At 42.4% G+C, this 25,771-nt stretch overlaps 1 protein-coding gene across 4 annotated transcripts in view; it reads right to left on the reverse strand.

Annotated features, from left to right (window-relative positions):
- Positions 1-25,771, reverse strand: part of arhgap12 (Rho GTPase activating protein 12) — a 138,106-nt gene that overhangs the window by 34,630 nt on the left and 77,705 nt on the right. For 3 of the 4 annotated variants that reach the window (XR_004415980.1, XM_033045364.1, XM_033045345.1), the window contains 4 exons: positions 21,645-21,728; positions 18,162-18,245; positions 17,911-17,972; positions 12,078-12,159 (listed from right to left, as the gene is read on the reverse strand). Coding sequence is in view for 3 of the 4 variants with exons in the window: in XM_033045364.1 (XP_032901255.1) it covers positions 12,078-12,159; positions 17,911-17,972; positions 18,162-18,245; positions 21,645-21,728 (312 nt within the window). In the remaining variant the exon portion in view is untranslated. The remainder of the gene's footprint in view (positions 1-12,077; positions 12,160-17,910; positions 17,973-18,161; positions 18,246-21,644; positions 21,729-25,771) is intronic. The other variant, XM_033045356.1, reaches the window with a different exon arrangement.

Here is a 25,771-nt window from a genome sequence, read left to right on the forward strand (position 1 = left end):
TATAAATGTAAAATTGTCCCTTGTGTGTGCGCAGGATAATGTAAGCATGCGGGGATCGCTGGTCGGTGCAGACTCGGTCGGTCGAAGAGGCTGTTTCCGCAATGTATCTCGAGACTAAACTAAGTTGAAGATAGACACAAAATGCTGGAGTAACTCAGCAGGACTGGAGAGAAGGAATGCGTGACGTTTCGGGTGGAGACTCTCCTTCGGTCTGAAGAACGGTCTCGACCATTCGTGGTGATGGCTCGAAGGGCCGAATGGCCTCCTCCTGCACCTGTGTTTTCTATGACCCGATACGTCACCCATTCCTTCTCTCCAGAGAAGCTGCCTGTTCCGCTGAGTTACTCAAGCATATTGTGTCGATCTTCGATTTAAACCAGCATCTGCAGTTCTTTCCTAAACTAAGTTGATGTTTTCTAGTTTGGATGGCTTTTTCCTAGGATTCTAAAAGTGGCCACTGAGATAGTGAATCCATTGTTTGTGATCTTCCAAAAAGCACTAGATTCTGGGGATGTATCAGAGGACTGTAAATCCGCCAATGTGCTACCCCATTCAAAAAGGAAGAAAAATAGTTAACCTAACTAGATAAGCCTAACTTGGAAAAAAAATGTCAGAATTAATTATCAAGCAAAACACAGTAGCATATTTGGAAAATCAATCTAATCAGGCAACATCTCTTCAAGAAGAGAACATTATCTCTGGTTAATTTTGAACAGAGTAAATTGCAATCATATAGGATAGAGGGTAATGAGTAGATGTATTGTATTTGGACTTCCAGAAGACATTCTGCAAGGTGCCTCAAGAAATTAAGTCACAAGAACCCATGCTCCTGGAAGTAATGCATGGATCAGGCAGCATATCCGAAAACATGGAGAGGTGTTGTTTCAGGACCCTTCTTCAGACTGATTGTGGTCTGGGGTGAGAAAAAGCTGGAAGAGAGGCAAGGCAGGACAAAGCTTGGCGAATACAGGTGAATACAGGTGATGAGGGTTTTTTATTGGCAGATGGTTGGACAAAAGCCAAAGATGAAAAGACAAAAGTCTTGAAATATTAATATTAGAGGTGAGAATTGCGAACCCAGAGGCGAGAATATACAGTGCCCTCCATAATGTTTGGGGCAAAGACCCATCATTTATTTATTTGCCTCTGTACTCCACAATTTGAGATTCACATGGGGTTAAAGTGCACATTGTCAAATATTAAATATTAAAACCCATTTTTATACATTTTGGTTTCACCATGTAGAAACTACAGCAGTGTTTATACATAGTCCCGCCCCCTTTTCATGGCACCATAATGTTTGGGACACAGCAATATCATGTAAATGAAGGTAGTCATGTTTAGTATTTTGTTGCATATCCTTTGCATACAATGACTGCTTGAAGTCTGCGATTCATGGACATCACCAGTTGCTGGGTGTCTTCTCTGGTGATGCTCTGCCAGGCCTGTATTGCAGCCATCTTTAGCTTATGCTTTTGGGGGCTAGTCCCCTTCAGTTTTCTCTTCAGCATATAAAAGGCATGCTCACATTGGGTTCAGATTGACTCCTGAAGAGTGTTTCTGATCTGTCGAACAGGTGTTTGGGGATTTTTCTTTATTTTAGAGAGAATTCTTCTGTCATCAGCTGTGGAGGTCTTCCTTTGCTTGTCACCCATTTGCGATTAGTAAAGTCACCAGTGCTCTCTTTCTTCTTAATGATGTACCAAACAGTTGATTTTGGTAAGCCTAAGATTTGGCTGATGTCTCTAACAGTTTTGTTCTTGTTTCTCAGTCTCATAATGGCTTCTTTGACTTTCATTGGCACAACTTTGGTCCTCATGTTGTTAAACAGCAATAAAAGTTTCCAACGGTGATGGAAAGACTGGAAGAAAGACTAGGTGCTAAGAGCTCTCTTATACCTGCATTACGGAGGCAATTAAACACATCTGAGCAATTACAAACACCTGTGAAGCCATGTGTCCCAAACATTATGGTGCACTGAAATGGGGGGACTATGTATAAACACAGCTGTAATTTCTACAAGGTGAAAGCAAAATGTATAAAAATACCCTTTAATAAAATCTGAGAATGTGTACTTAAACCACGAGATTTTTTTAAATTACAAATCTCAAATTGTGGAGAACAGAGGCAAATTTAAATGATGGGTCTTCGTCCCAAACATTATGGAGGGCACTGTATGTGGAAGGGGGGGGGAAGAAATTAATGCAAGTCCAGGTAGGGCACAGAGAAGAGAGGAAGAAGGAAATAAACATAAATAAGTTGATCTTTGCGGGTTAGTGACTTGAATTTACAGAATCCAATGCCCTTACCATTAGGTTGTAAGCCAGCCAAGCAGAATACGAGGTGCAGTTTCTCAAATTTAACGCATGGCTTCACTCTGGCAATGGAGGCGGCCAAGGATAGAGAGGTCAGCGTGGGAATGGGAGTTAAAATGGTCAGCAACTGGGAGATCCAGCAGGCCTTGGCGGATCGAAAAACCAGGGGCTCATTTTAAGATTGTCAACCTGTGACCAATGCAATGTCACAGGGATCTGTGTTATTACAAAAAGAGATTTGGAGGTGCAAGAAACCCAGAAAGCTTGCACGCAAGTACAGGAGAAGCAGGGAAAGATAATTGAACATTGGCCCTTCTGTTTCCATAGGATTGAAGTAGAAAAGCAGGGAAGTTTTATCACATCAGTGGGCCCACGTCAGAGTTTTAGTTTTGCTACTGAAATAAAGTTATTACTTCATATCGGTTAACAGGTAGTAAATTCAGGGAAAGTTCACTAGGATGACCTAGTACGTGGAGCACTTGTCCTATGAGGAGAGATGAAGCAGGATAGTATTCTACATTGGAATTTGCAAGAATGAGAGGTGATCTTATGATTCTCAAAGAGCTCGACAGGGTAAATGCAGAGAGGATGCCAGATTCAAGAACCAGAGGACATGGTCTCAGAATAAGGAGGCACCCATTTAGGACTGATATGAGGAAATATTTATTGAGGGCTGTGTCTTTGGAACTCCCTGCCATTAAAACACAGGGGGTGTAGAGGGGGGTCTGTGCATATTTAAAGCTATGATACATAGATTTCTAATCAGTAAGGACATCGCCGGGTATGGAGGTAAAGAGACAGAGAAGTGGACTTGTGGAACATTGGGATTAGTTATGTACCTGTTGCATGCTGAATGGCCCATTCCTGGTACTACTATTTGTGGATAAGGAAGGAAAGCTTATGGTCATGTCTTTTTTTTAAATGACCATTGCCCATGAATACCAGTGGATAAAGGGCCTGTCCCACTTTCACGACCTAATTCACAACCTCTGCCGAGTTTGCCCTTGACTCATACTCGCAGCATGGTCGTAACGAGGTCATAGGTAGGTCGTGATGCTAGGTACTCGAGGCATCAAGTAGGTCGGGGCGTTTTTCTAGCATGATGAAAAATGTCCACGAGTAAAAAAGGTTGTGAATTAGTTTGTGAAAGTGGGACAGGCCCTTAACTGTACCATCCGTTAAGGCAAGAAAAAATCCAGCCTAAACAGAAAAACATTGCAGAACCATAGGATCACATCACAAAGTGTCATTCACGGCAGTCACAAATCAAATGCGTCCTTGGGAAATGTGGCAGTTGTGAAACCATTTTTATCATTTGTCGTAACAAACCAACAAATTCTGTTACATGTTAATGAAGTATATATTATGGCAAGATAAATGCGAGTGAAAAGTCTAATGTTTATTCAAGCATTTTACAGCAAGCTATAATGTTGGAAAGTACATAAAAGGTCTTTTTAAATTCCATGCGTATGTTTAGCAGGGTGCCAAAAAACAAATCATAAACACCAGAAGCACTCACGCAAACATAGCCGAGAAATGTTCAAGTTAATGCCAGCCAAAATGATTGTAGCACGTAAAAAGCTGCTGGCTTGAAATTACATAAGAAATATTTTTCATTTTGCCAAGGTACATGCAGAAAGAACATACAGCGAACAGTTTACATAGGTGACTGGAGGTCGACACTTGACAGCAGTTTTCCACATGGGAAGAGAAGAAAGCAGGAACTATGGGACTGAGGTCCATTGGAAGGATGACTTGGTGAAAAGAGGGAAGAAAAGTGAAGTCACAAACGAAAAGCACTATGAATCAGCAGCAACAATATTTACTGAAGGCAGACTATTAAAGTATCCGAAGACTATATTTGGCAAAAAACTCTACACAAATTTCTAAACACTTCACCGATAATTGGCTATTCACAGGTGTGGAAACAATTCCTCATACTTATTACAAAAGCAAAGTGCTGGTGTAACTCAGTTTGTCAGGCAACATCTCTGGAGAACATGGATAGGGGATGTTTTGGGTACAAATCCTTCAGACCGATTGTTGGGGCAGGAGGGAAAGAAGAATCTTAGATAAGAGGAGGGGCAGCACAAAGCCTGGCAGGTAACAGGTGGATACAGGTTGAGGGGGTTTTGGTGATTGGCATATGGTTGGCAGACAGAGATGAAAAGACAGAAGGTGTGAGGCAAAAGGTTTGGAGTTGTGAATTGTCAAGCTAGAGGAAGGAATACAGGTAGAAGGGGAGGGGGAAGTGAAGAAATGGGTGCAAGTCCTGATGGGGCACTGGGGGGGAGAGGGGAAGGGGGGTGTTTAAGGCTATCTAATATTGGAAATTCAACGTTAATAGTGTTGGGTTATAAGCTACCCAAGTGGAATATGTGATGCTAGCCATAGAGACATACAGCACAGAAAAAGGTCCTTAGATTCAACTTGGCCATGCCAATCAAGATGCCCCATTTTGCTTGGGTCCCATCTGCCTGCATTTGGCCCATATCCCTGTAAACATTTCCTACCCATGTACCTGTCCAAATGTATTATACCGTGCTGTTCCTCCATTTTGTGTGTGCCCCAACTCTGGAAATGGAACAGGCCCAGGTCAGTATGGGAATGCGAAGTGGAGTTAAAATGGTTGGCAACCCTGAGATCCACTAGGGTTTGGCGGACCGAGCATAAGTGTGCGGTGGAGACAGAAAAATTGAGATTAGGGGATAGTGTCTTGACAAGAGGCAGGGTGGGAGGAAATGTAGCTCAGATAACTGAGTCAGGTTTGTAGCAGATGTCAGTCGGCCGTCTATCCTGTGATAGAGACAGAGAGATCAAGAAATAGAAACATAGAAAATAGATGAAGGAGTAGGCCATTCGGCTCATCAAGACAGCACCGCCATTCAATATGATCATGGCTGACCATACAAAATCAGTACCCCGTTCCTGCTTTCTCCCCATATCCCTTGATTCCGTTAGCCCCAAGAGCTATATCTAACTCTCTCTTGAAACCATCCAGTGAATTGGCCTCCACTGCCTTCTGTGGCAGAGAATTCCAGATTCACAACTCTCTGGGTGAAGAAGTTTTTCCTCATCTCCTTCCTAAATGGCCTACCCCTTATTCTTAAACTGTGAACCCTGGGTCTGGACTCCCCCAACATTGCTAATATTTTTTCTGCATTTAGCCTGTATATGTTTCTATAAGATACCCTCTCATCCTTCTAAATTCAAGTGAATATATGCTCAGTCGACCCATTCTTTCATCATATATCATCCCGCCATCCCGGGAATTAACCTGGTGAACCTACGCTGCACTCCCTCAATAGCAAGGATGTCCTTCCTCAAATTAGGAGACTAAAACCTCACACAAAACTCCAGGTGCGGTCTCACCAGGGCCCTGTACAACTGCAGTAGGTCTGCAATGGGAGAGAGGCATCAGAAATGGTCCAAGACAATTTGAAGGCAGGGTGGAAGTCAGTGGTCAAGTTAATGAAATCAACGAGTTCTGCACTGGTGCAAGACGCAGCCCCAATGCAGTCGTAAATGCAACAGAGGAAGTGTTGGGGGATGGTGCCAGTGTACATGTGGAACAAAGACTGTTTGATGTGGCTGACTGGAAGCCAAGTATAGCTGGGGCCTATGTGAGTTCCCAGGTCATACTGACATTTCTGTCCTGGGCCTCCTCCAAAGCCAGAGTTAGGCCACATGCAAACTAGAGGAACAGCACCTCATATTCCGCTTGGGTAGCTCACAACCCGACTGTATGATCACTGAATTCTTCAATTTTAAAGTGACCCTAAAACCCATCCCCCCTCATTATTCCCCAGCCCCCTTTCAGTCCCCGCAATACAATATATATTTTTTTTAAACCCCAAACTGCAGGTGGTGGAAACAAAAGTGTGTCAGATTTGGAAAGAGGAGGAGAAAATTAAGAATGACAATAGTCATAATGCTCGCTCATCTTATAACAGATGCAATATCTGCACCTCAATTTCTGGGGGGGGGGGGAGAAATACCTTTTAAAAAGTTTTAAAATCCCTTTTCAGAGGACCAGAGGACATAGGTTTAGGTAAAGGGGAAAAAGATTTAATAGGAATCTGAGGAGTGACTTTTTCACACAAAGGGTTGTGGGTGTATGGAACAAGCTGCCAGGGGAGGTAGTTGAGGCAGGGACTATCCCAACGTTTAAGAAACAGTTAAATAGGTACATGTATAGGACAGGTTTGGAGGGATATGGGCCAAACGCGGCCAGGTGGGACTAGTGTAGCTGGGACATGTTGGCTAGTGTGGATAGGTTGAGCTGAAGGGTCTGTTTCCAAACAGTATCACTTTATGACTGGTGACAATTAACAAACTTTGAAAGATTCTTTCCACAAAAAATGAGTAGTTGGAAAAGTGGGTGACCAGACCTCCCGTGGGGGCTAAGGGCGAGTGGTGCAATTTTGCATTGGGGGAACGGGTTGCGTTGAGGGACCAGGCCTCTCTCTGACAGGGACTCAACGGGTCCCACTTGGTTTAGTAAACTAATAAAGTCAACAATAAAGTTAGAAAAAGTAACAAATGATTGCAATATGAACTTGCTACTGAATTATGTAGCCAATAGCATAATGCATTTAAGGGTCAGTTAAATAAGCAGGCTGACCTATTCCACCATTCTATATAATCATGGTATATACACCTCAATTTCATTTGTTTCCTCTCCTCAAACTAATTGTGTATCAATCTTGCCACTGCCTCTTTTGCCTAGCTTATTATTTGGCACCATGTAGGATAAAGGCATGGAGGATTTCATTATATAGATCAACATTTTTTAAATTAGGCTAATGTCATCTCTATAAGTAATCCCAAAATGTATAACAATGACCTATTCAATTGGATTGTTATTGTCCCTAAATACAGACTTGATTCATTGATATCTGAGAATGACATTTTTTGTCTAGAACACCATTTCTTGATCTTAGTTTTTTTTCCTCTTGGATTGAAGAAATTGCCACTTGTTGCAATAGTTTTACATGCAAACAGTATTCTCTGGTACCCTTTCTGACATGGCATTCTGCAAGGAATTGATGGGATTAATTCGGTGCTCAAACCAAGCAGAACTAACGGGAAATCTTAACTATGAAGCCTCCAATTTTCTCAGCTTTTGAAGTGGGGCTATTCCATTCTGAATTGTCAAGTATTATTGGAGCATTACTTCCCTCTGGAAAGGCTGGAAGTATGGAATGACCACATGTGTGCACTGAAGGACATCAGTCTGCCATTTCTCTGCTTATATCTGTAACCGATCCACATCCACTCCATCCTTTGACAGCCTGCAACTCCACCAATGTTGGTGTCTATAAAATTACTAACCAACCAGATCCCTGATCACAGATCTCAAGCCAGAATGACAATAATAGAAGACTATAAGGATATCAAAATTGAAGCCCAGAAAGATGGGCTAATTGCAGCTGCCACTCTGTTACTTTTAATAAAATGCACGAGGCAAGTCTTTTGAACCAAGCTCTGAGGGCCTGGGTCAGGGATATGCTCTGATGGAGTCAACGTTACTTGCAGTAGCTTATTAGGTATGAGGCCCATGGAAATTTAGACTTGGTGGCCATCAAAAACACTGCAAATAGTGGAAATTGGAAATAAAGCAGAAAATGCTGCACTCAGCATGTCAGGCAAAATCTGTGAAAATGTGTAACATAGCTAATGATTCAGGATGAGACCCTGACAAATGTTTCAGGATGAGACCCTGACAAGACCGGGTCTTCACATAGATGCTGCACGACCTGCTGTTGAGTTACCCAACATTTTCCATTTTTGTATTAGAATAACTGTCCATTGATATACCTCACAAATAACTCTGTTTGGGGAGCTAATAAATAGGGATACCATTACCTCCAGTTTTATATTCAGCTCAGATAGTTGTGATGGCTGATGCATGCCTCATGCAAGAATATGAAGATGCATGGGGATCTATGGCGACTTGGTAGCTTGGATTCAGATCAAGCTTCCCCACAGAAAACAGAGGGTAGAGGTGGAAGGGTGCTATTCTGGCTTGAGATCTGTGACCAGGGATCTGGTTGGTGAGTAATTTTATAGACACCAAAATTGGTGGAGTTGCAGGGTCAAAGGATAGAGTGGATGTGGATCAGTTACAGATATGAGCAGAGAAATGGCAGATGGAATTTGATCCAAGGAAATTGTGAGGTACAATTATCTAGTTAATTGCAGGACCTTTAACAGAGGTACAGAGGCAACGCAAGTTGATAGCGTGGTTATGAAGCTGTTTGATATGCTGGCCTTCATCAGTCGTAGAATTGAGTATAAGAGTCACAAAGCCATGTTGCAGCTTTATTAAACCTTGATTGGACCGTAAACATTGACTCCCTTATTGTCCAAAAATCTGTCCAGCTATCTCAGTTTTGAATGCAATTCATTACATGGCATTCACAAATTTCTGGAGTAGATAAATGCAAAGTGCGGGATTCCAAATGAAGACATTTGCACCTCCATCATTAATGGTACTACAGGTGCACAACCTTTTATCCGGAGTTCCGGAAACCGGAAAACTCCGAAAACCGGACATTTTTTCCAGGATGTCGTCTGCACACCAAAGCTCGCGTTTGGCACCAAACTTGACCCGAAACGACCCACGGTCAACCCAGGTCTGTACTACTGTAGCGGCTGCCTCCTCCCCGGAGACCGGGGAGACACTTAAACATCTGTAAATCATTGCTTAAATGTTAGTCAGTTAGTTTGGAGGGCTTTTATGTGAAGGGGGGGGGGGGGGGTGAAGGGGCAAACTTTAATTCTTAGTCCCCTACCTGGTCGGAGAGGCGGGGAGCGGTCAATGCCTTACCGGGTCGCCGTGCAGTAAGCTCCGCAGCGCTGTGGCCGCCAACTCCCAGCTGGGGGCTGCGGGCGTCCGGCCGCGGGCGGCGCTGGCTGTAGCTCCGACCCCGGCAACTCTACCCCTGGCTGCGCGGCGCTCCAAATCCAGCGCCGCCCGCGGCCGGACGCCCGCAGCCCCAGCTCCGCGATGTTGTGTGTCGGCGGCCACAGCGCTCCGGAGCTTACCGCATGGCGACCCGGTAAGGCATTGCCCGCTCCCCGCTGGTATCCCAGCGCTGCGACGCCGCCGGCTCCCAACATTCGTGGAGCTGGGGCTGCGGGCGTCCGGCCACGGGCGGCGCTGGATTTGGAGCGCCGCGCAGCCAGGGGTAGAGTTCGCCGGGGTCAGAGCTCCAACCGGCGCCGCCCGCGGCCGGATGCCCGCAGCCCCCAGCTCCGCGATGTTGGGAGTCGGCGGCCACAGCGCTCCGGAGCTTACTGCACAGCGACCCGGTAAGGCATTGCCCGCTCCCCGCCTCTCCGACCAGGTAGGAGACTAAGAATTAAAGTTTCCCCCTTCACCCCCCCCCACCACATAAAATCCCTCCAAACTAACTGACTAACATTTATGCAATGATTTACAATGATTCCCCGGTCTCCAGGGAGGAGGCAGCCGCTCCAGACTTTTCAAGCCGCCCGCGCTACCTACCTAATCTACGCTAAAAATCTTCCATTCGGAAATCCGAAAAATTCCGAAATCCGACAAGTGTCTGGTCCCAAGGCTTTCGGATAAAAGGTTGTGCACCTGTACTATATTTCTTTATGATGCTAAACATAATGTCAGCATCCATCATGTTTCCCTCTAGCATGCCACCAGCATGCCACCCACACCTCTGCTCCTCAAAGGGTCAAGTCTTCTTATTTTGACATACAAGGCTGTCAATAAGTGAATTGGGACCATACCACCTCCCTGCAATCCAATTTGTCCTATCCCGGTCTCTTTATATCGTTGTTACCCTACAATTTATTCTTCATCAAATCTATTAACTCCCTTTTGAATACTTTGCCACTTATCTGCACTTTGGTTTAATTTACAGTAAAAAGATAAAGTGCTAGAGTAAGTCAGTGGATCATGCAGCACCTCTGGAGAACATGGATAGGCGACATTTCAGATTGAGATCTTTCTTTAAGACTGATTGTATTGGAGGGAGAGATCTGGAAGAGAGGTGGAGGTGGACAGGACAAAGCCTAGCAATTGATAGGTTTGACACAGATGAGTGGGGGGGGGGGGGGGGGGGGGGTTGATAATACAAAAAGGTAGCAAGATATGGAGACATGGTTTCTCCTGAGATCTTCAGCAAGATCAAGAATAAACTAATTGACCATTTGGCTGAACACTTGCACTCAGACCGCCAATGCCCGGTTACATTTTAAATCCCCTTCCCATGATGTTCTGTCCTGGACCTCCTCCTTTGCCAGACTAAGGCCAAGCTGGAGGGAAAAGTGCCTCATATTTCACTTGGGTATCTTACAATGCAATGATATGAACATTGGTATCTAAACTATCAATGCCTTAAACTATAACTCCCACAGAGTTTATCTAAACTATAAACTCTTATATCCTTAACTCGCCACTTATCGTCCTTTTATCTCTGGCCTTTTTCCAACCATCTGGCAATTAAACCCCCCCCCCACCCTCCCCTCACCTGCATCCACCTATCACTTTTCAGGCGTTGTCATGCCCCCACCTCTCTTACAGCTTTCTTCCCCACCCCCTACTATAATCAATCTGTCTGAAGAAGGGCCTCGATGTGAAAGATCCCCCTATCGATTTTCTCCAGAGATGCTGCCTGGCCCTCTGAGTTACATCAGCACTTTGTGGAGCACCCGGTGAAAATCCAAGTACATAGCTCCCTGAATAAAATCCTAAACTGCACTCCAGCTACCATCACATAATTCATAATTCATAACATATAGGCATATGCATTCATAAACTTATCAACTTTTGTACTCCATCTTTGTTGCAATAAAGGATAGCATTCCATTTAACTTTCAAATTATTTGTTAACTTCATCTTTCACATACAACGATGTTTCAATTATTCTGCATTGCAGAATTTTGTTGTAAACAATGTCCTATTTTCTATCTGTAAATGCCGCAATCATACACTTCTTGTGTAATGGGATTGTATAACCAGTGATTACTGGAGGAAGATAAAACAAACATATATTTCAACATATACTCAACCGTTTTAAAATGCAGGTGGAACCATTTCAACTCATATACTTGTAAACCTAAAAAAATGCACTAATTTCTAGTATAAAAATAACTGACATTTTCATATGTACTCATACTGACATGCACCTCAAATTAGAAGACAGAAGTTTTAAGAAAAAAGGAAAATAAGCAGTTGAGTGCACTGCATGTTATCCACCTTTCACACATGACAAAAAAAATAATAATTTAATATAATTGGATATGCATAACTGTATCATACAAATGAAATAATCATTAACTGCACAATTTAAAATTTGTTTATCACTGTATATTAACTCAAATTACATTTACAAAACAGATCATACAATAATGCATGCTTCAGTGATGTGAAGAATTCACCATAGCATCCAACATCCAATTAGTCTGTCACAGTCCTGGTACATTCTGGCTACAAGGTTTACAAACTATGTTTGCATGAATATTATACACTGTATCAATGTTAATTGCTTACTTTCTGTACCAAATAGCAAATAAATATCCATTTAAAAATTAAATATAGTGACTTACATTCACCAGTTAATTTACTTTCCAATGACCAATGATAGATGATCTTTTTGCTTCTTTTATACCACATTGCTCTTGCATATTAGCAATGCATATTGATTTATTATAAACTATTCAAAGTAAAATGTATCTACTTATGTAGATGCTATGTTGCATACATTAATATAAAAACATTACCCATCCAGTTGCACTGCCTTGATTTTTAGCGAATAGTAAAGATGAACCTTGCAAGACTGTCCAAGATGAGGTCCAATTCTTTCTGTGATATTAAAAAAATAAAATACTCATAACTATTCAAACAAAAAAGTACAATTAAAAACGAATTTACTGAATAAAAAATACTCGTGTTATGCACCTTGGTTTTAAGAATTATAGATGATATAGATATACATAAAATGAAATGAACAAATTTAAGAGTCATAAAGTTTACTTATCTTGTAACAGATGCAATCTTTCAATTGCTTGTAAAAAAAATATTTTCTCAAATTCATCAAAAAGGTTGTGGAGGTCACTGACTATGTCAGCATTTGTTCTTTATCTCAAATTGCCCTGAACGGAATAGTCTTTTGGACCATTTCAGAAGACAGGCCAATCCTGTTGTTAGGTCTGGTGTCACATGTAGTTGGCAAGATAAGAACAGCACATTTCTTTTCCTCACGTAATTTAGTGAACCTTAAGGGTTTTACAACAAAAAACTAGTCTTTCAATTATATTTCAGAAAAACTATTGCCCTTTCGATTAAATAAATCCTAGGTTCAGTAAATTCCTTGAGGAAAAGAAATTTACCAGAACCAGAGGGCACAGCCTTAGAATAAAAGGCCATACCTTCAAAATTAAGATGAGGAGGAATTTCTTTAGCCAGAGGGTGGTGCAATTCATAGCCACAGAAGGCTGGGGAGGCCAAGATATTGGGTTCTGAAAACTACTGCTTACCTTTTTTTTCCCCCACCGGCTCCAACCTACGAGAACCTCAGAGAACCTTTGACCTCCTGGCAACCCACTCGGACCTCTTTACGACCCACCTACGACTCGAGAATTCTCGCTAATCTCCATGGCGGCTCCATTTTAGTCGCCATGTTAGTCAACATGTTGAAAAATTAGCGGCGACTAAAATGAAGCTGCGACTGGTTACCATAATGTGGGAACTCCTCACGACCATGAAGGCGACTCCCCGGCAACCACCCGCGAACATGTGGCAACCATGTGGCGACTGCATAATGTCCTGCAGTTGTCTAAAAAGTTGTGTAAGTGGAACAGGCCCATAAAGGGAATGGAAACAGTTTCAGGAATATCTTTCATCAGGAAATTGGTTACATTACTTAATTTTTAAAATAACATAACCAATTCCCTTGATGGAAGGTATTCCTGAATTTATTTGCACTGCCCTTACAATACTGCATTCCAGTCTGCAACTCGCTGTATAATAAATCTTTCATCTTACTTTCAGTTTTCTCTTCTCTGGCTACTGTATGTCTCTGTATTCACTCTTTTATTATTCTTCATGATATTCATCAACTCCATTAAATCTCCCCCTTAATTTCTCTGCCCCAATCATCTCACAGTATGCTTTGTATCCTGATGAAGTTCAATGTTAACAACAGAAGTTTGTTGTGGGGGCATTATGCCAAATGCTTAAAAAGACAAAGGAGCTCTAACAAGGAGCTGCTGCTGCTGGATAACAAAAAAGACACAAATTGCTGGAATAACTCAGTGGGTCAGGCATCACCTCTGACCCTTTCTTCAGATTGATTGTAGTTCGGGGGGAGGGATGGAAAACTCAATGCTAGATCCAACTGGGATGGGGGGGGGGGGTGTGGGCAGTGTGAGCACAACTGTGTGATACAGAGGAGACGCAGGTGAGGGATCCATCTACGACAGCACGTTTACTAAGGAAAGAGGACATTTCGGATGACCAAGAGAGGAAATACTCATCTCGAGAGCAGATGCAGCGGAGACTGAGAAATTGAGAGTGGGGGATGGCGTCTTTGCAAATTGCAGGGTGCGAGGTGTAGTTCAGTATGGGAGTCAGACATTATTTATGAGCATTCAAATTAGAAAGAGTATTTAGCCTCTCAATCACAGGGGCTCTGTCATTTGATAAAATTATAGCTCATCAGATTGTAACCTGTATTCCTCGTTCCCATTTATTCCCAGTTACCTTTCTACCCCATATTTATCAAGTATTTATGTAAATATTTTAAAAACATATTCCACAATCCATACCCCTTTGCCCTTCTGTTCTCTTCAGCTCATTTACATTGCAAATTGAGGCCACAGCACTGATCCCACACATTGTATATTGCCAGCCAGAGAAAGACCCATTGATGCTTACTCGGGTTCTTGTTGGACAGCTCATTCACGCTAATATGTTTCTTCCTACATAAGAGTTTTTATTTTCCACAGCTACTTTTTTTTTAATATGATGCACCTTATCAAATGTCTAAGAATAGTACATCTAACGATTCCTCTACGTCCACAGCATACCAATTTTTCTTTAAGGATTCTTCTTTAATAATAACTCCTAACATTTTGCCTAATGTTAACATAACTGGCCTGTAGGTTCCTACTTTCTGCCACTCTCCCTTCTTGAGGAAATGTGTTATGTTTGCTATTTTCCAATCGAATGGAACATTACTCAAATCTAGGGGATTTTGGTAAAATAAAAGGCAATGCATCTCACCAGCTAGTTTGTATCCAAATCTAGGATGAAGTCCATCAGCATCTAAAGACCTGTCGACCTCCCTCTTTAACTATCAGTACCACTACACTACTGATTGAAAATTTTCTGTGTTCCTCCCTACTAATTTGTAACTATTTCTGCAACGCCACTTGTGTCATCTTCAGTGAAAACTGATACAACGCGCCTGTCATCTGCCATCTCCTTGTTTTCCATGATTAAATACCTGGCTACATTCTACTAATACTTTAAAACATATCTATAAAAAGCTCTTACTAGCCCTTTTGCATGTTTCCAACTAGCGTTATCTCATATTCTAATTTTTTCTTACTTAGTAATCCTTTGGTTTTTCTTTTACTGTTTTTATATTCTGTCCAATCTTCTGACCTGCCATTTGTCTTTGTGCAATTATATGCTTTTTCATTAAATTTGATTCCATCAACTTTATTAATTAAACAGTGACGGTGTGTCCTTGTCCTAGAATAGCTTTGTCTTTAGCACATGCCATTTCTGTACATTCTGAAAGATGTTAGGTATTATACCTCAAATCAGTTGCTTGTTCACTTGCATTGGCTCAGCTTACAAATAGTTACACTCATTTAATTTAAAATACTAATCTTGGATTTATTCTTCTCTCCCTCAACTGATTGCTCAATTCAATTAATGATGCGATGGCAGTGGGTGTTGTCGAGGTGGATTTTAGGAAGGTATTTGGTAACGTCCTTCATGGTGGGCTGATCCAGAAGATCAAGATAAAGAGAATCCTTTGCATTCTGAAATGGTTTACTGACTGCCCGGACCGCGCGCGGGAGGATAAAGAGGGAAGAAGATTGGACTTTATTGCCTTCCATCATAGTGAGGAATGTGGGGAGTCCACTGTGGTGATGCTTATGTTAGCTTCTATGTAGTTTTGTGTCTAGTTGCTTTTTAAAAAAAAGTATGGCTGTATGGTAACTCGAATATCACTGTACCTTAATTGGTACACGTGACAACAAAATACCTTGAACCTTGATAGAAGATAGAGGATTGTGGCAGAAGGGCATTATTATGACGTGGAGTTCTGCAGGGATCTCTGCTGGAACCTCTGTTGTTTGTGATTTATATACACGACTTGGATTTAAATGTAGATGGGTTGATTAATAAGTTAGCCAACTGCACCAAAATTGGTGAGGAAGGCTGCTGAGGCAACAACCTTTCCCTCAATGTTACCAGGACAAAGGAGATTGTGGTTGACTTCAGGAAGAAAGCAGTACAACACACACTCCCAAAATACATTGATGGCGCTGAAGTAGAGATAGTCGAAAGCTTCAAGTTCCTGGGAATAAATATCACCAATAAAAGGCTGCTCTGGAAGGTTAGATCGCATGGGATACAAGGGGGAAAAACTGGCCTCAAGGAAGGAAGCAGAGGGTGACGGTGGAAGGTCGTTTTTTGGACTGGAGGCCTGTGACCAATGCTGTGCCTCAGAGTTCGATGCTGGATCCATTGTTGTTTGTCATCTATATCAATGATTTGGATGAGAATGTACAAGGCATGATTAGCAAGTTTGCAGATGACACTAAAAGGGGTGGTATTGTAGATAGTGAAGATGGTTCTCAGAAATTGCAGCAGGATCTTGATCAGTTGGGCAGGTGGGCTGAGGAATGGTTGATGGAATTTAATACAGAAAAATGTGAGGTGTTGCATTTTGGGAAGTCTAACAAGGGCAGGACCTACACAGTGAATGGTAGGGCTCCAGAAAGCGTTGTGGAACAGAGGGATCTAGGAATGCAGGTACATAGTTCCTTGAAAATGATATTACATGTAGATAGGGTGGTGAAAAAAAAAGCAGTCTGGCCAATCGTCTACATAGAACAGCCTTGCACAGATACTGAAGCATAATCAGGTTCTAATTGCCACATTCACTCATTTCAGACATATTATCAGATAACCCTTCATTCTTTGCATTCCTCCCCCACCTTTTTGTACTGAAGCTAACAGGTTTTCTCTTTCCCAGTTCTAACGAGGGGCCCCGAACTGAAAAATATATTTCTCGTTCCATGAATGTTGCTAAAACATGTTGAATGCTCCCTCCATTTTCTGGTTCAATTCTACATTCTGGCCTCCTAATATTAGGTTATAGCTCTTTCATGCTTTTTACAAATTGTTCTTTTTCAGGATCATGGCACAACTGCCAAAGCCAGTATCTATTACCCTAAAGTAATTTACCATAAGGTTGCCTTCTTGATCCACTGAAGCCCATGGGGTGAAGTACTCCCGCATTATGTTGGGTAGGGAAATCCAGGATTTATACATTAAGTAACAAAGCCACTATTCAACCTTTCCCAAGCTCTTCAATATCTAGGTCTGAATCCAAGTAATTTTGCAGTCATGTCTCTGTTATGGCTATCAGATCATATTTATATCTATTTGCGTTCTTAGTTCATCTGTTTTTTTCTTTAAATGCTAAACATGCATTTAAATACCGAGCTTTTGGTTTTGTCCTTTTTATTATTTTTATAATCTGCAGTTTAGCTATGGATTTATTCCTAGAATGGTACCTTTCTCCTTCTTGTCACAGGCTGTTCCATTTCCTATTTTTATATCTTGCGGGGCACTGATGTTAAAAATTATTCTAGACAATGTTTTGCCAACTATCCTCAATGATTGCGGTCTATATGTCATGAAGTCCACAAGTTGGGACTATCCCAACATTTAAGAAACAGTTAGACAGGTACATGGATAGGACAGGTTTGGATGGATATGGACCAAATGCGGGCAGGTGGGACTAGTGTAGCTGGGACATGTTAGCCGGTGTGGGCAAGTTGGGCCGAAAGGCCTGTTTCCATACTGTATCACCCTATGACTATCTATCGCTCTAGACTATTTACGCAATCTATACTGCCTGATATTGTATGTTTTTTTGGCGTGCATAAAAAAGGGACAAATAGTTTTGTTTCTCATTATCTTAGCCTCCACGCCTGGCATTCGGCTGAATGGCCTGCTTTAATGTGGCTTGGACCTTTTTCCATTTCTCAGTTAGCAATGTTTACAATTTTCGAGTCCACTGGGTCTAGGAGCATTTCAGGAGCATCCCAAGATTGTAGCCACAGTCTCCACTATCTTCATCTTTGTCTCTCTGAGCAACTTTGAATGCATGTTACCAGTTGTCCCTTCTTTCTTTCAGTGTTATTGAACAATTATATTCCTTAAAAATATAATGTATACACTCAACTTATGAATAACGTTTGGTCAGTTTTGTTGTGCAATGTCATACTTCTAATCCAGCAAGCGTCATTGGAGAAGGAACACTCAACCATTTCAATATTCAAACTGAATGCCCCAAGTACTTACCTAACTTTTTTGCCATTCTCTGTGATTTTTGTCATAAAAAGTAATCCATATTTTTCTGAAACCTTCAGATTTAATGAAATAAACAGGTATTCATTGTAAAACAAATATAAGCAATGAGACTGGATTAAATAATTTCCAGTTAAAACAATTCAAAGTCATTCCCATTCAGTGAAAATAAGATCACATTATTCCCTGCAGCTGACGCCTAGAACTATTTTGAGAGAATCTTTTTTCACTTAAGGTATACTAACAGTTGATGATGGCTGTGGACTATTTGGTGATGAAGGAGGCTCGTTGTTGTTGTCATGGATTAGCTTCGGACTAGTTGCAGGTTCCTGAGTGGGGAAAAAAAAACAAATAACATTTGGGTTCAAACCAAAAGTAGCATTTAATACCACAGTAAATCCCCAGGTACAACAGGGTTCCACCACTGAGACCACTTTGATACCCAAACTACTACCCCAGACGTATTAATATTAGGTTCTATCACCATTGTTTTGCAAATCTTACCAAGCGGCTTATTGTCACTTGAATATCTGTGGGTTGTGAGATTAGAATGGTTAGTTCATAAGGAATTGCAGAGAATTTGAGGGTTTTTTAAAACGTTCACCTTGAGTTATCTCAGATATGACAAAAAACGCGTGGGAGAGGCTCACAGAAATAACTGTGACAGGAGAGTGAGCAGGTGTGAATAGAGCATCCGCTAGCCCGCCTCACTGACTCGGTGAGTGTGCAGATGAGTCTGCTCTGCACTCCTAGCATAGATTAGTTCAACCCAACACTTAAATGTTGGGGCTCAGGGAAGTGACATGCAGAAATGACCCTTTAACACTGCAGAAAAAGCCTGCAGCTGGCAAATCTATTCCCATTCATCCCGACAGACTCCCAAATGCCAAATGCTTGATTCTAGGCATTGGGTGTCCATAGGTTGGAAGTCAGTAACCTGCAGAGGACCTGCATTTAGTTAAATTAAATAATAAACTACACACAAAGAAAATCAAGGTGAACGTTTTAAAAAACCCTCAAATTCTCTGCAATTCCTTATGAACTAACCATTCTAATCTCACAACCCACAGATATTCAAGTGACAATAAGCCGCTTGGTAAGATTTGCAAAACAATGGTGATAGAACCTAATATTAATACGTCTGGGGTGAGGCGTGCTGGGAAGATAAATAAAAGTAGGATATACAAAATGAATGATAGAGACCTCGGAAATACCGAGGTACAGAGGGGTTTAGTGTACAAATTCAATACCCTGAAGGTGTCAGCAAAGACAGATAAGGTGGAGAAGGCGGCAGATGGGATACTTGCCTTCGTTACCTGGGCTTCTGACTATCAGGGCAGGGAGATTATGTTACAACTTTATAAAACATTAGTTAACCACAGATGGAATACTGCGCAGGTTGATCTCCACACTGAAACAAAGGTGTGACTGTACTGGAGCAGACACATATGCAATTCACCAGGAAGCTGCCAGAGATCAAATGTAACAGTTATGAGGAGAGACTGGATGGCCTGTACTGCTTTCCTTGGAGATGAGATGAAACAAGATGTTGAATGAGGTATACAAGATTACAAGGGGCATAGATAATAGACAATAGACAGATAGATAGGAAACCTTTGCACAAGAGCAGATGTTTAAAACTTGAATCAATGGTTTATGGCAATAAATTTAGCTGGAATCTGAGCAATAATCTTTTGACCTGGAATATAATTGGAATCTGGAATGCACTGCCGAAGTTGGCGATGGAGGCAAAATTCAACATTTACCACAATTCGTTATCTAAATAAGTACTTGAATCATCAAGGTACAATTGCTGGTGAATGGAATGAGTAGAGCCGGAAACATTATGGTCAGCAGACATATGGTGGGCCAAGACTGTAATGGTCCAACATAACAAGTCCAATGAAAGTGACAAAGGCTATGAGTAGACTGATCCAGAAGATTAAGATCCACTGGATTCATGGTGACTTCATCATATGGATTCAGAACGGACTCATTCATAGAATACAGAGGGTTGTGATGGAACAAAGTAATCTGGCTGGAGGCCTGTGACCAGTGGATTTCTACAGGGAAGTGTGCTGCGAACTCTGCTGTTTGTGATATAAACTGGAAATGGGGGGAGAAATGGCAGATGGAGTTTAATCCGAGCAAATGTCAGGTGTTGCACTTGGGAGGTTGAATGCAAGGGGAGAGTACACAATTAATGGCAAGCCCCTTAACAGCATTGATGTGCAGAGGGATAGAGGGATTTATTTGTCCAGTTCATAGCTCACTGAAGGTGGATGTGGAATTTGAAGGAACTTATAAACAATCGGGCCATAAAGGATCCAGAGGATAAATTATGTTCATCAATAGCAAACATTTACAAAGAGGGGTGGAATCAGATATCATGGAAGGAATATTCGTCAACATTAATATCAGAAACGTTGAAGCAGTGTTCCTCTTCCACAATCTTACTCAGGCAGGTAGTCATTTGGTTCAGTGATCATCATCCGTTTGGTGGTGCTGCGAATTAGAGCTTGGATCATGTCTGAAGAGGTCTGGATGATTTGAAGGAGCATGGGGGAGGGGAGTGGGTGGGGGTGAAGTGACTTTCTATGCAAAATCACTTATCCACATCATTACAATACGCCTGCACTACAACAGCTAAAATGGAAGCTCTTTTATATTTGTGAGATTGCATTAGAAAGTTATCTAACGGTACAAAATTTGAATGCAGGGAAAATGCGTGATTATTATTGACAGTGGAGTGAAGAACTCAAGAAAAAATCCATTTGATATCTGCTGAGATTTTTTTTTAAACCACAACTGAGCAATTTTCACATGCATTGTTCTACGACACAATAGGGATTATTCACCGGCATAATTTAAACTATTGGTTTTAAATGTCACATAAATGTTGGTTAATGATATAATAAATCAAAACTTGATACATGTATATAAACAGGTGTAAATATATTTGGATATACAAATACAATGTGTTATCAACAGCAACAAAAAATTAGCCTCAACCACAATGTACATTCCCTAAACATTGACTTCTCTAATTTTAGATAGCCCTTGCTTTCTCCCTCCTTCCCCTCCCCCTTCCCAGCTCTCCCACAAAGCCTACCGTCTCCGCCTTTTCCTTTCTTTTTCCCACCCCTCCCCCGACATCAGTCTGAAGGGTCTAGACCCGAAACGTCGCCTATTCCTTCTCTCTATAGATGCTGCCTCACCCTCTGAGTTTCTCCAGCATTTTTTTGTCTACCTTCGATTTTTCCAGCATCTGCAGTTCTTTCTTAAACATTCCCTAAACTTTCTAGTTCTTTCAACATTGAATGAAACTTGTAGCAATTCTATGTTGACCTGCCACAGAAAGGAGAACAAGCATGATTGCGATTTACAAAACCTATAATCAAGAAATTCAATCTGAAAAATGAAATAACAAATACGGTGTAATCAACTTCAGAAATTAAGTCTACAAGGAGTCAATCCTAATCGCGTCAAATTAGAACAAGAAATATAAATTCATGATTTAAATGTCAGAGCAAACAGAAGAGATATCGGAACAGTTGAAAGCTTCTTTGAAACAAAGTATCATGTGAATTGTTATTAATCTAACAATTAAGCTCTAATTAAAATTAATAGTCAATATAAATTTAAGTGATACGTTTGCACCAGGATAAAGGGAAATTATTTGACTGGTATTTTTGGATAATTTGTATTAAAACAGTAAAAATACTAACTTGATCGGGGTGCTGCGAAAACAAATACGATGATGAAGCACTGAGATGTTCAGAGGAGTTGCGCTTGTGCTTTTTGGAAGTGAACTGGAAAAATCAAAATGTTTCTTATTGGTTATTCATTTATCCTTTTATTTGTTGCCTATCGTATATTATTCCAATTTATACTGCTTATTCATTAAACAGCATTTACTCGCATTTTCTCTGCTTGCTCTCATGTTGTAATTATTTGTAAAGATTATTTTTTTTCTTAGTCTAACATTTACCTGAAGATACCCAAACATTTCCCCATATTACAATCCTTCTGCAAGGATTAAAGCCATTTTCTTCAAACATGACGAGAAATTATGAAATATATTGAGGAACTATAGAAAAATACTTTGGCAAAGTCACTTGCTATTCGTAATGTAGAAACAAAGAACCACAGATGCTGGCTACTAAGCTTACAAACAAAAGGACACTAAGTGCTGCAGTAACTCAGCGGGTCGGGCAGCATCTCTGGAGAACAAGGATAGGCGATGTTTTGGGTTGAGGCCCTGATTGTGGAGGAAGGGGAGGGTGGTGGAGGAAAAAGCGGAGAGGCAGGACAAAGTGTGGTAGGTAAGAGGCCGTCAGATGCAAAGAGGGTTTTTGATTTAGCGGATGGTTGGAACGAAGGCCACAGATAAGAAAGGAAGGTGTGAAGGAAGGAACTGCAGATGCTGGTTGCAACTGAAGATAGACACAAAAAGCTGGAGTAACTTAGTGGGCCAGACAGCATCTCTGGATAAAAGGAATAGGTGAGGTTTTGGGTCAAGACCCTTCTTCAGACAAGGTGTGTGAGTTTTGAAGAGCTGTGGATTGTAAAGCCGGAGGAAAGAAAGAGGAAGGGGTGGATGGAGGGGATTAATAGGTGGTTCAGGTGGGGCACAGGAGAGGGTGGAGGAAATTGGGTGGTGAAGGAAAATTTGGTGGTTACCTAAATATGCAGAATTCAATGTTAATACTGTTGGGTTGTAAGCTACCCAAGTGGAATATAAAGTGCTGTTCCCCCAATTTGCTTGTGGCCTTATTCGGTCAATGGAGGAGCCCCAGGACAGAAAGGTCAGCGTGGGAATGAGCAACGGAGTTCAAATGGTTAGCACCCGGGAGATCCAGAAGGCCTTGGTGGACCGAGCACAAGTAATCAGCGAAATGGTCGCCGAGTCTACACTGGATGCTGTAGATGGGGTGCGCGTGAACCTCTGCATCTCCGGGAAGGAGTCCTGTGGCCCCTGGATGGGGCGAGTGAGAAAATATAGCAGCAGGCGACACATCTCCTGTAGTTATTCATTACCCAGCAGTTATCTTCAATCCTTATTTCATCTGGGGGGGGGGGGGGGGGGGGGAGAAAAGGGAGAGGGGGGAGCACCAACAAAACAATGGGACACACAGGATATGTGCGTGAGGGATCCATGTATGACAGTCCAGCACTACCTACGTCTATCTCCTCCCCAAAATCCACAAACAAGACTGCCCTGGCAGACCTATCACCTCTGTCTGCTACTGCCTAACTAGAGATGCTGTCTGAACCACTGAGTTACTCCAGCGTTTTGTGTCTATCTTTTGTTTAAACCAGCGTCTGCAGTTCCTTCCTACATATTTACACACCTGTATCAGGCTTACTGATTATTATGGAACCAATGTCTGACTGTGGATCAACTTATCTCGGACTGTTAAGCAGGTGTTATCAACCAGAGAAGTCTGAGCTGCAGCTACCAAATTTGACTTCCTGCTCCTCTGCTGATCTTGCTATTGAGACAAGCAGATGACTGCCATGCTGCAGACAAAAGCTGGAAGCTCTTAGTAACCGATCCCCAACTTTGTGCCAGGGAAGGTGTGTCACAGTTAATTCTGCGATAATGTGATAGTTACATTAATACAAGACCTTGTGTTATAGAGAACCGCATTCTGAAGATTACTGTGTTGTTGAGTCATAGTCAGACAGTGCTGAAACAGGCGCTTCGGTCCATCTTGTCCATGCCGACCAAGATGCCCAAACTACACTAGTAGCACCTGCCCACATTTGGCCCATATCCCTCTAACCCTTTCTGTCCATGTACCTTACCAAATAGACAATAGACAATGGTGCAGGAGTAGGCCATTCGGCCCCTCGTGCCAGCACTGCCAATGTGATCTTGGCTGATCATCCACAATCAGTACCCCGTTCCTGCCTTCTCCCCATATCCCTTGACTCCGTTATCTTTAAGAGCTCTGTCTAGCTCTCTCTTGAAAGCGTCCAGAGAATCAGCCGCCATCGCCCTCTGAGGCAGAGAAATCCACAGACAAATCTGTGTGAAAAAGTTTTGCCTCATCTCCGTTCTAAATGGTTTACCCCATATTCTTAAACTGTGTCCCCTGGTTCTGGACTCCCCCAACATCGGGAACATGTTTCCTGCCTCTAGCGTGTCCAAACCGTTAATAATCTTATATGTTTCAATAAGACGCCCTCTCATCCTTCAAAATTGCAGAGTATACAAGCCCAGCCGCTCCATTCTATTATCAAATGCCTTGTAAATGTTGCTATAGTACCTGGCTCAACTACCTCCTCTGGCAGCTCGTGCCATATACCTACCACCCTCTTTGAGAAAAAAACGTCGCTCCTCGGGTTCCTATTAAACCTTTCTCCACTCACCTAAAACCAATGCCTCCTGGTTATTGATTCCCCTATCCTGGGTTTATCCTATCTATTCTCCTCACAATCTTAAACACCTCTAGAAGATCACCTCTCAGCCTCTTGCTCTCCAAGGAATCTTATTTTTTGTACGCTATGCCTCTCTAAGAAAACACTTGATTGTGTTATCAATCAATCAATCAATCAATCAATCAATCAATCAATCAATCAATCAATCAATCAGTTTTATTCATCACATTGCACATAAAGTGCAAGTGAAATGAATTTGTCAGCAGCGGTACAATGATAAAGAACACACAAACACAATAAAAATTTAACACAAACATCCACCACAGCATTCATCACTGTGGTGGAAGGCACAGAAATTGGCCAGTCCTCCTCCATTTTCCCCCGTGATCGGGACCTCAACCCTCCGCAGCCGTCGCTGCTGGCGTCCAGATGATAAAAGGACAAGGGGAAAGTCAAGGTAAGTCCAGGATCGGCTCTTCCCCACCGGAGACCGCGGCTTCAGGCTGGTGTAGGCCGCAGGCCGGCGGTCGAAGATATAAAGTTCGCGCCGCAGCCAGAAGCACCGCAGACTGCAGGGCCGACAGACGAAGCTCCCCTCCAGGGATCCCCAGCAATGGTAAGTCGCTACCGCGCCCGCGGGCCGGCGGTGGAAGCTTCTTCTTCCCCCCGGGTCCCCCATGAGGGATCCCGGGCTGCAGTCGCCGCGCCAGCTGGAGCTATGCAGACCGCGGCTTCAGGCTGCCGGCTGCCACGGGCCAGCGAAACGGAGCGCTACCCTCCGGCGAGCCCCAGCGAGGGCTCACCCGCTCCACGCCGAGAGTCCACTCCGGGAAAGGCCGCGCCGATCCTTGTTGTTAGGCCACGGGGGAGGTGACATGGAAAAAGTCGCCTCTCCGTGGAGGAGGCGACCGAAGCGGTTTCCCCCTCACCCCCCCCACACCACACACACAAAGGAACATTAAAAAATACATCAAAACATACTAAAAAAACAAAAAAGTAGAAAAAAACGGACACGCTGCTGACTTGCAGCGCCCCCACCGACTAAGAGACATACAGCATAGAAACAGGCTTTTTGTCCCACCACAGGAACATTAAGGAGCGTTTTTTGAGAGCGAGGTTAAAAAGAATCCAAAGGTATTTTAGACATACATTTAAAAAAAAGAGTAATTAAAGAGAGGGTAAAAACACTCAAGGACAAAGGGGAGGATTTATGCCTGAGCTAGAAGTGGGTGAGGTATTAACTTTGCATTGGTGTTTATCAAGGAGAAAGGCGTGGAGGATAGCGAGATCATAAAGGAGTTTGCAGATATTCTGTCACACACTGATATCAAGCTGGTTGTGTTGGTTTTGTTTAAGAATGTTACGGTGGGTAGGTCCTGAGGGGATCTATCCTAGATTATTCAGAAAGAAAACATTGTTGGGACTCGACAGAGATCCTTGAATCCTCGTTCGCGACAGGCGAGGTTCC

Source organism: Amblyraja radiata, chromosome 2 (genome assembly GCF_010909765.2).
Source record: "Amblyraja radiata isolate CabotCenter1 chromosome 2, sAmbRad1.1.pri, whole genome shotgun sequence".
Classification (NCBI taxonomy): Eukaryota; Metazoa; Chordata; class Chondrichthyes; order Rajiformes; family Rajidae; genus Amblyraja; species Amblyraja radiata.